Here is an 11,694-nt window from a genome sequence, read left to right as displayed (position 1 = left end):
TATTATTTTTAATTTTTTTAAATTAAAAAAAATCCAGTTAATTTAAGATTTGTCTTCTCGATACGCACGAGCTGTGATTAAAAACTATGCTGATAAAAGTTTTCTACTTTGTATTGACTTAATTTTTTAAAAATAGAGACTTCAGGTAAAAAGTTGGAAGAGAGAGAGAGAGAGAGCACACAAAATGCTTGTAAAATTCACGTGTTTAATGTGGAGCCCACTTGCGATAAGTAGGTCCCGCAGAAACAAGCCAGCAAAGAATACGATCATGCAAGTTGCGAGCTTAATGATAGTGGCTAGCCCAGGCCGGACCACGAGCCGCTACCAAGTACAACAGAGAAACCTCAGGCTCCATCATTCCCTATCTCAAGTGGGACCCATAAGCCAACATAATCAGCTTGGCTCACCTAGATCTAGCCGGCTTCACATAGAATTCTCTATAATCCTGTAGTTCGGAGGAGCGTCCCTTTCTCAAAAGCTATAGGCCGGTTCGTAGGCCCACTCGTAAGAATATAGCAGTAGTAACTATTAAGGATTGTCACTTTGTCTTGGTTACAGAACATGAACAGACAATTCCACTTACTTTTGTTTTTTTGGTACTTTGAATTATTGTATTTATCAAAATCAAGCCTATGATAAGTTATTTAGAATCCCATCACATGTTATGCAAGTAAATTAGGAGTAAATTTAGCCTAATGACCGAGTCATCGATGATAACTACATGTAACATTCAAGTTTTCAAAATAATGATTTCTCGAATATAATTATACTAAATGAAGGATATTTAATTTCTATTGTATAGTACAAGATTCATTAAACTTTTTATTGTATTGAATAGTAGTAATATTAGTAATAGTATTAATAACAACAACAATAATAATAATAATATCACAAATGATTCTACTTGTATCTATATATCGTTTATTTTTAGAGTTAATATTAGCAATTAATGAAGAAATGACACCATATATAATGAAGAGAATATTGATTTGATGATGAATTTATATAAAAAATACAAAATAAATAAACTTTCACTAAAGAATTTATTTTAAATTGGATTTTTGTTGATTATAGACTAGAACTAGAACTATGATTTATTTATGATCCAAAAAAATTCTCTTTTGATTTTTTTTATATCAAATCATGAATACAATTGAAAACACAATAGAAGAACTAAATCTTAAATTATTCAAATTAGACATAATAATAAAATGAAAGTTTGAGCTCCAGAACTAATTTGGTATCGAACATGAAGAAACTATGGTTAAAAAGACCCATTGAGAGACAAGAAAAGAAAATAACAAACCAACCAAATCCAGCCACCTTTGACACTACTTGCCTAGTAATTAATTGCCAAAAACACTCTGAATCCAAAACGGAACGGGGTAAAAGGACTGGCTGGAACTTGAACGGGGCTTGAGCTCCCGTAGCAAGACACCAAGCTGAAAGACTATTTTATACGTTAAAAAAAAAGAAAAAAAAAAAGTAAAAGACATTATGATTGTGAGCATGGAAACGTATCGGTCACGAGCAAAACCGGTACGTTAAATAATATTAAATTATAATGTAAAAGGGACTAAACTACTCCTTAGCATAGATATAAAACTTAAACCCTTCCAACATGTCAAGACCTAGAATCTTGCAGATTTCTAGTTGGGGTTGAAAAAAATAATAAAGAAAAAAAATTGGTTGGTTCAATAAAAAAAAATGTGAGTTAATTTGGTGACTTAATGCTTGATTTAGTCAAAATTCATACCTTATATATATTTATTTTAAAAAAAAACTTTTTTAATTGACATGTAACTTGAGTTTTATCCTGTTTAAGTTTTATACAACAATGCTTCTTAGCATGTCAGCAAATTAATTTGCATTATATAGTAGAGTGATGAATTTTTACAAATAATAAAAATAAAAATTATGAAACTTTTAGTTGGAGGAGATGACGATGAGTGCATGCTCAAATAAGAACTTCATTCGTACATACAAAAGGATTGATGGATACAATAAAATTAACACTAAAAGCTAGGCTAAAAAATAGTTGAAAATTCTCAACAGTTCTTAAAGCAGGGGGGAACTTTTATAGTAGTTTCTTTTGAGGGCTGTGGCATGCCTTCATTCCCATATATACTTTATTAAAAATCGATCGAATTCTTATTAACTTAGTAAATTTTTAAATATGTACAGAACTTTACCAAAAGGAACGGTATTTAATTTATTTTTATTTTTTTACGTAAATCATCAGAGTTAAGATTTATATTAGGATGAAAAAACAAGTTATAAATTAAACAAATTAGCATTCAAAAAAAAAAAAAAAACGTTTGCATCACATAAAGAAATTAAATATCCATATCTTGCCCAGACTAAGAATTATCACGGTGAATCGGTGATGATAAAACTCACCGATCTGTTTACCCTAAGTTTAAAGAAAAGGAGTAGCCAATTCTATGGCCACACCTATTGGTGCCGGACCACAATACTGTGATAGAGAGACCATGGTAGATCCAACATCATCATTCTGGTTTTATCACAGTTAAGACTTCAAAGAAATGGTAGGGACTAGGAATGGAGTTTAGGGCTAGCAAGGGCCACCATGCCACTTCCATGGAAAAATAAAAGAAATAGAGAGTGATGATATGTAGTTTGTGTGTAACTTTTTGGCTGGTGGCTGTTCCATTACGTCACCACAAATATTATCACCATTTTGTTTTTCTCTTTTTGGGGCCTTCTAGCTACTCTTTTAAGTTTTCTTGATTGGTCTGTTCAGTGAGTTTATCCCTTTACAATTCCACCATTTAATCACCCCTCTATATATCTCTCTCTATTTCTTCGTGTGTGCTGGCTTCTCTTCTCAGTAGGGTCTCTATCAGTTGCGGGTAGAGGAAGAAGTAGAGAGATCAAGAGAGGAGGAGTTTTGGGGTTACCTAGCTAGCTAACCTTCTGTTTTTGCCACCTTTTTCCCGCCCAAATCTTGTCCACCAATCCAGCTCAATTCGATAACGAGAGCTTATGATGTTGAATAACATTTATGAATCATTGATGATAACAATATTTGGCCTTTAGGGTTCTCTCTCTCCCTCTCTCTCTCTTATTTAACCCTACTCGTTATCCCTTCTTCCATTCCTCTCTTCCTCAGCTTTTTTTCCTTGTAGAGTGTGTGCTGTTCTTTATTTGACTTCCTTGGGATCCAATCCGACAACTACACAAGCACATTTTTAGGCTGGAGTTAAAAAAGGGGGGTCGGGGTTCAATTTCCAAGGAGAAGTTATAAAGTGCTTTTGTTGTCGTGTTTCCTTGTCTGATTTTAGGAGCTTCCTCTATAGTTGGAGTGAAGTTCAGAGCTAGAGCAGCCAAAAGTTTCTGTCTTATCCTTCTACTTTTGGAGAAAAAAAGGTTTTGCTTTGTTGAATTCAAGGAAGTTTCAGTCAACAATACAGATCTCTGTGGGTTACAAGGACTAGAGATCGATCTTGGTTTTTGATCCGTGAGCTCTCTCTTCTCTTGATTTTTTTTTTTTTTTTTTTTTTTGGCTTATGCACGGAATATTATAATCCGAGGATCATTTCTAAACAAAATCAATGATATTTCGTGTTTGAGACTTGATGAAAATGAAATTTGGAAAAAGGTATTGATGAAAAAATCAATAAGGTGGATGTTCATACAGATCTATAATAATCTGAGAATAATTTGTTCTTGAAGATTAAAAAGAAAAGGATATATATATATATATATAGTTAAAAAGCATTTTGTCATGATCTTGAAATACCTAGTGCATTTTATTAATCATGATTAACAGTACAATTTCATTCATCACAAATGTTTGATCTGGTATTTTATATTTTACACCTTTTTTATGGGCTGTATTGCTTGTTTTTCTCCTGTTCCATAAAATGGAATGTCCATAATTCTGCATCATAAAAATGATATTGCATGATGGTTATGGCTTTGCCAAAAAATTATCATCACATGCGTGTTCATTGAGGAGGAAAGTTAATTTTTCATATGCCAGAAGATCTCAGCATATTCAATGGCTAAATCTTCTTTAGAAATGTTTCATGCCCTGAGACTTTTTTAATCTTGTGTTAAGATATTACAGCAGTTTTTTTTGTTCGCCTTACTGCAATCATTTTTGGTATGATAAAAATGGAGCTAGAAAAAATAAACTTTTGGTCTATGTATATAGAGTACTAATTAAATAAGAAAACCTAAATTCAGCACTTAATTCATTCAACCAGTTGAATATTATTTCATGATTACATTATCCTTTTTCATAATTACACTGAAAAATTTGATATTCCCTTCCAAATTTTGCCTTTTCCATTTTGATAAGAACCCTTAATCCATTAATCATTTGTACAAAAACGTATTTTCATATAATTTGACCTCAAGAAGAAAGAAAAATAGAAATATTTGGAAATATTTTTAATTTAATTTGTCAATAACATGTTTTCATAAAAGTATTTTTCTTTTACTCGGTTCAATATTTTTTGTGCGCAAGTTTATTATTTTTTATTGGTTACACACAGTAAAATAATAAAAAAAAAATAAAAATAAGATGGTATTATATATAGCAACATGATTTTTTTTTCTCTTTTTAATCTGCATTAAAGATCTTCTACATGCGTGTGTTTTTGTTTGTGTGAATAAAAGTTTATATATGTTTCTATTATCAATGACCAATAAATTTCATTTAGTCATCAAGTTTATTTTAACAGAATTTGTCATTTAGTCATCAAGTTTATTTTAATAGCATTTAGTTATTATTTTGTGATAGAAAAGATCGGAGAATAGAGCAAATGAGACATGTCTCTTTATATTTTTTTTATTTTAAAAATACATAAATTCATTCTAATATTTTATCATAAATATCTAATTGATTGTTTTGTCTCTATGAACCAAATATATTTCTATCTTTTTTATATCTATATTTTCAATTCTTGGGCCAAAAATATTGTTTTTTTGTGATAGTTCTTGAAGTTTTGTTCTGTTTTCATATTATTTGTAAATGATTATTTTGTTTCTATGCCAAAATCATCTTTTAATATAGAAAAATAGTTTACGTTAAACAATATCTCCCCAGCTCACCCATTACAAGAGAAGTGACCAAGAAAATAATGCTTCTATGGCCAGAAAAGAATATTGCTCAGTTTTTGGGTTTTCTAATAACATTTTTATGATTTAATCATGTGGCTATATGGTAAAAATTTAAAGTCTTTTTTTTTCATTTGTCAAAATTATCATGGTTTGGACACAATAAATAATATGTCAATAAACGGGGATGTGTGTGTGTGTGTGTGTGTGTGTGTGTGTCTCATATTGTATTCATTAACCAAAAACAAAATTTAGTATATTATTATAAATTGATAATTATAAATGTAGATTGGAGCTCATATCTTAACTTATCTTATATGGTTGTGCAGAAGAGAGCTGAAATAGTGAACTTCTTACATATATAATCATAAACTAATTCATTCTCCAGCATATGGCCTGAGGTTTTTCTCTCTTCATCCAAGCTTTCCAATCTAGAAATCAAGGGAATAAAAAGTGTGTGCCGGCATGCATCATAGTTAGCCTGATTTTTGTTCTTATAGCAAGTTCAAAAAAAAAAAGATTTTAGTTTGAGATGATCTAGTAAAAATAAATTTACAACTTGAAAAATGCACTTCATTTAAAATGAATTTTGAACAATGAGATGTGCATATGATAGTTATGCAGATGGAGATGTGATCATTTCTTCCACAATATTATTGTACAAGAACTAGAAGAGAAGGATGGACTTAATTTTATTCATTTAATGCTGCTCCTGTTAAATTTCTTCTTGGAAATTATTGTTTTTCATTTTAAGGGAGGGAGAGTCAGTCAATTTAATTATAACATGCTGGCAGGTTACACAAATTCTTGGTTTTTCATCAGGAAAAATATTAAGAAAAGCTGGAAAATCTATGAAAATAAGTCCTTCAACCCAAGTATAATTTGATATTTGAAAAATTATAACTTTCTACGTTTTACAAGGAAATTGCTTGCATATACATTTTTCTTGGATCTTCACCCCTTTCAGAATTTCTAATAAAAAAAGGGGAAGTTTTTGCAATGCTATGCATTTCAGTAACTATCATAGATATTGAATCTTAATTTAAAGTAAGATTAAAACCCAAATAAGGCTTATAATTAAATCCATTAATTATGAAAATGGATTTTCTTCTTGTATGAATTTGATAATTGGATGAAAATATGCACATGCTAATGTGGTGTGATAATTGGATTGCAGGACTCAAGGCCTAGCTAGCAGGATCAGAATATGAATTCTTTTACACACGTTCCTCCTGGTTTTCGATTCCATCCTACTGATGAAGAACTTGTCCATTACTACCTTAGAAAAAAAGTAAATTCAAGAAGGATTGACCTAGATGTCATTAAGGATGTCGAGCTTTACAAGATTGAGCCATGGGATCTTCAAGGTGGTACTGCATAAAATTCTTGCAAATACCCTATATTTGGAGACCATGAAAGTTCACTAACTATTATATGTTTCTTTTGCATATCTTGAGCATATAAACAGAACTTTGCCAAATAGGAACCGAGGAGCAAAATGAGTGGTACTTTTTTAGCCACAAAGATAAGAAGTATCCTACTGGGACTCGCACAAATAGAGCCACTGTTGCAGGATTTTGGAAAGCAACAGGTAGAGACAAGGCAATTTATTCGAAGCACGACTTGATCGGAATGAGGAAGACCTTAGTCTTTTATAAAGGTCGAGCTCCGAACGGACAGAAATCGGACTGGATTATGCATGAGTACAGACTTGAAACAGATGAAAATGGGACTCCACAGGCAAGTATATATAATCATAAAAATTTCTTCATTTACTGTTTTCTTGTAAGCCATTAATTTTGAAGTCTTAACCGTAGCTGCACAATTTTTTTCGAGTTTGAAAGTTTATATATATATATATATGTAATTTTGTTGCAGGAAGAAGGCTGGGTTGTGTGTAGGGTGTTCAAGAAGAGAATACCAACGATGCCAAAAGTGAGCGAGCATGAATCAGTATGTTGGTATGATGATCAAGTTGCATTCATGCATGACTTGGATTCACCAAAGCAAAGCTTCCAGCCTGATTTGGGTTATCCCTTCCCTTACTCCTGCAAGAAAGAGCTGGATTTCCAGTACCAAATCCCTCACGATCACTTCCTCCAGCTCCCACTTCTACAAAGCCCTAAACTTCTGCAATCGGTTCCTACATTAAGTTGCAATTCGATCGATGCTGCATATGGCCTCGACATAAACCAGACAAACACTTTTCAATCCTCAACACTCACACAAGAAGATCACGTTCAACAGACACATGAGCAAAGATTTCCCACCATCTATGGTAACAGCAGCAGCAGTCATGAGCAAGCAGTTGATCAAGTCACAGACTGGAGAGTGCTTGACAAATTTGTTGCTTCTCAATTGAGCCACGAAGATGTGATCAAGGAAACTAACCACCCAAATGCTAGCAGCAACATTTTCAACACAACATCAGTCCACGCAGCAAACATACTTGTTAGACACTTGAATGAGCAAGAAGCATCCGTGCAGGAAAACGCCTCGACGTCAACCTCCAGTTGTCAAATTGATCTATGGAAGTGATGATATCCAGCCAAAATCTATGATTCATGGCATAAACTGATCATAGGATGTTTCAGTTTGAAAGCCAAGGGAAATTATTATGATTTTAATCAAGTTCCTGTACATAATAAAGCATAAAACAACGTAAGTAGCTTTAACTGTTGTTGTCCTAGCTATAGCACATATATAAATTAAGTTAATACTACAAAACTAGACTATCGAAAAACATTATGTTTAAATATTTCTTGTAAGATGAAATGTTTCTTAAGTGGATTGTGGGAGCTGAGAGTTGGTGTGGGTAAAGGGAGTGCTTGAAGCAAGTACGTAAAGGTTTAATATTGTATAGCCTATGGTCTCGCGGCCATGTACGTGCTGTTTATGGAATCTATGAGATTATCGATATCAAATCTGCCTGTAATTTCAACTTTGAAATATTAGTATAAAGACTTTCTGTTCCTCTTGCTGCATTTGTGCGACGTAGTATTTTCGTATTAGATCGCTCAAGCTCGAGACATCGCCCTCTTCTTGATTATATATTGGCAGGATATGAGTAGCATTAATTAAGCCGAAGGCCCTGGCCTTGGATAAAGAAATACATTATTGGACCGACCACCTTATCTTGGAATTAATTTCAGCTACACAAATCTATGATATAGCATGATGAAAGCATGCATTTTTACAATATATATCATGATATCATAAATTCATGATAAGTTCATGCTTTGCTGAGAAGTTTGGCAAATGCACGTATGTGAATTATATATGCTCCCTTTTTAAGCGTGGAAGGCACTCAAGAAATCCAATCAGCTGGATTTTTGCATAAAATCGGTACCACTAGGAAGATATAGCTTTTGTAAGAGCTGGGATTTACTATTTATGCATGTAAGACAAGTTAATTAACAGATAATTATTGAGCAAGCTCTAACTTTACTTGGTCAATAAGAAAAATATCAACAACTTAATAAAGGTAGTGAGATGCGAAGGAGGCATGGCAGACAAGTACAATTCAAGAGGTGACTAGCTTGTCAATTTGTCACTAAATGGAATCTTGGTCTGGCCCATTTTATTGACAGACAAACCAAATCAACCTTGCTAATATAAGTTCATGTAATTGGTTTTATGTTTTTTAAAAAATTATTTTTTTATTTTAAATTAATATTTTTTTTTAATTGTTTTCATATAATTTTAATATGCTGATATCAAAAAATAATTTTTAAAAAATAAAAAATAAAAAATATATTATTTTAATATATTTTTAAATAAAAAATATTTTAAAAAATAATCATAATTACACTTTCAAACAAATCATAAAAAAATCAATCTTTATTTTAGTTTGGATGACAGGTTACTTAAAAACTTGTCGATTCGAATGGTAGCAGCTAATTTTTTTTAAATAAAAAATTTATATATATATATATATAATTGACAATGATTTACAATTTTTTTGGTAATATTTTAGTCGTTATTGTTTAAAGTGTTATTTTTGAAAGCTATATTAAAATAATTTTTTTAATTTTATAAAATTTATTTTGAATATTAGTATAATAAAATGATCTAAAAATATAAAAAAAAATTATTTAAAGTAAAAAAAAAATATTTTTTTGCAAAAACTCTTTTGAACCGCAAAAATAAACGAGATTTTACCATATCAAACCATGCTTCAAATAATTTAATTAACTTGGTCAATTTATTTATTTTTTAAAAAAATAATGTTATTAAGGAATTAAAAAAAAAAACAATTAATCTTAGTTAACCTTGGTTTGCTAATGAGTTGACCCATAACTGCCCAGGTCATGGTTTCAAAACATTGGTTTTTGTTTCTACACAAACCTTCAACATCATAATTCTGCTGAAACACACTTGTCACTTTTATTTACAATCTTGAATTTCAAGGAACTCTAAATCATGCATATCAAACGGCCAATTAGAGGTGATTTATGTGGCTCCAAGAAAAATATTTGAATTTTTATGTATTTTTACAAAATAAATTTTGATTTGAATTCTTGTAAGTCACCTTCGAAAGCAAATAAAATCGCTTAGTACCCTAAGTATGCATTGAGTCAAAATTTGGTTCACTGGTTCGTTCTCTTTCGAACTAAGAAACTACTTTTTTTAAAAAAAAAAAAAATACTTCTTAAATTTTAAAATAAATTCTAAGAATAGAAAAACATGACAAGTCATGTTCTTTTCAAACATAAATCTTCATAGTTGGTTGCATAATGTGTAAGAGCAGACCATACCATTGTGCAAAAAATATTAGAACTATCACAAGAGAAGAAAACGAATAAAAAAACAAATTATCTATAATTAAGCTAAAAGGAATTTATTATCGTCACCACAAAAAGAGAGCAAAAATTAAACCAACGACTCTTAACGTCAAACGAAAACTCTGACCTACCTTAAACGTGCATGAATGGTCTCACAGTTTGACAGGCTGAGAGCTGCAGGAAGCAGCAGCAGTGCTGAATGTGAAAGCACGAAAGAAGAAATACTAACACTACTGTGGATTAAGCAAGAAGGTGTGGAAAATATTGGTTTTGAAAGTAAAATCTAAAGAATATATATAGTATTTTGCGCTAATGGAAAGATCATTTACTTGTGGAGTTCTGGTGAAGTCAAGAGCATGCATGGACTTCGAAATATAAATGGATATGTCCGAAGAACATACTTATTGTGCTCTGTCTTCTCTACTGATCATAGAGCTAGTCACAAAGGGACAGGAAAAATCCTAGGAGTGGAAAAGAAAGTGAAGTGACTATGTTTTGACATGGACATTTCCTTGTTTCAACAAGCTGGACCCTGTTCTTTCTTTTTTCTTGTTCGTGGTTGCGCACAATCAGTGTGTTTCCTTAGCTAGACAGAGCGCGCGCCTGCAAAGTTGAAGAAAGATTGTCCATGCGCATGAAATTTGATCAGTGGCTGGCAATATTTGAGGGGTGTGGGTGAATAATTAGGGTTTTGTTAAGAATTGTTGTTTGTGAGGGAAGCTAACATCATATAATTTATGAACTGCTTGAAACAATTCCATGTGACTGCTAATTATGTTCTTCTTTCCACCCACAAATCCCCAAGCCCGTGCCTTTTTTCTGCCCCACCAGTCTCTAAAGTTCTGGGCAGCAAGCCTGTTTTCTGGCTAGAATCAAAGCAACCGTTGGTTGATTGATGTTCCCTTCCCTTTATTGTTTCCCTTAATTCTCACATTATGATTTCATCAGAAAGTAATGGCTCAACTCTTGGGACCAAGATCCACGGTGCTTTCATCCCTTCCGCATTGACTTTCCCTTGACCAGGGTTCCTTACAAGACAAGTTGCGGTGTGGTAGCTTTGTGGTGGGGTTAGCTTAGAAAGGCCTAGCCCAACCCATCTGAAAGAAATTGGAAATTTGGTCCCCATCAACCCAAACCCTACCGAATCAGGGCTTCCATGATCTCCCACAGGCAAATGCCAGAAAAATTTATGATGCCACATTTTGATGGAACATTGTAAATCTTCTATTGTTTTCCTTGTGTGTTGTATAATTTTAAAAAAAAAATAGGAAGAAGAAGAAGAGCCAGAGCAAAAGGTAGGATTCCAAAACTGGAATGTTATGTTGTTGCATAGTTTATCTTCTTTTTAATGTATTTTTTTTTTATCATTTGAATTACTTTTTAATATTTCTTAGTAATTCTAATGCATTGATATAAGAAATTAAAAATAATCTCAAAACAATACTTTTTAAGGAATTCTCCATCACGATCACAAACACGCGATTCATAGTCAGTGAATCAAGAGTTACGGATTTTTCAAGATTTTTAGACGACTGTAATCATTGCAAACAGAAACCTGTTTTACAATCCAGAAAAACAAGAAGACAATTCTTGATTTAACTGGTCCTACAACACTCCCTTTTAACTTGCATCTTCAATTGAAATTAAAATCCTTGAATCACCCAAGGTACCTCAAAGCATACAGGCACCCAAATGATTTAGCAAACTTGTAGTGGAATCAAGAAACGAATATATACAGACAATTCGATAAAAAAGAGTCAAGATCCACCATCATAACATAGAATTCCACTTGAGCGCACGCATTATCCTCTTCAGTTATACA

At 32.1% G+C, this 11,694-nt stretch overlaps 1 protein-coding gene and 1 long non-coding RNA gene across 2 annotated transcripts; one reads left to right on the top strand and one right to left on the bottom strand.

Annotated features, from left to right (window-relative positions):
* The first annotated feature begins 2,802 nt into the window (after nt 1-2,802).
* Nucleotides 2,803-8,012, top strand: LOC118056320 (NAC domain-containing protein 7). Its single transcript, XM_035068497.2, has 4 exons — nt 2,803-3,481; nt 6,266-6,455; nt 6,557-6,828; nt 6,967-8,012. The coding sequence occupies exons 2-4, from the start codon at nt 6,296-6,298 to the stop codon at nt 7,624-7,626; spliced, it is 1,092 nt and encodes a 363-aa protein (XP_034924388.1). The 5' UTR covers nt 2,803-3,481; nt 6,266-6,295; the 3' UTR covers nt 7,627-8,012.
* LOC140954623 (uncharacterized) lies at nt 6,943-10,625 on the bottom strand. Its single transcript, XR_012168045.1, has 2 exons — nt 10,004-10,625; nt 6,943-7,723 (listed from the first exon to the last, which is right to left on the bottom strand). It is a non-coding gene; the product is annotated as an uncharacterized lncRNA (long non-coding RNA).
* Nucleotides 10,626-11,694: the final 1,069 nt, after the last annotated feature.

The sequence above is a fragment of the Populus alba genome, chromosome 15, assembly GCF_005239225.2.
Source record: "Populus alba chromosome 15, ASM523922v2, whole genome shotgun sequence".
Lineage (NCBI taxonomy): Eukaryota > Viridiplantae > Streptophyta > Magnoliopsida > Malpighiales > Salicaceae > Populus > Populus alba.
The sequence above is the reverse complement of the archived record's forward strand: the minus strand, read 5'-3'. Positions and strand labels throughout refer to the sequence as shown.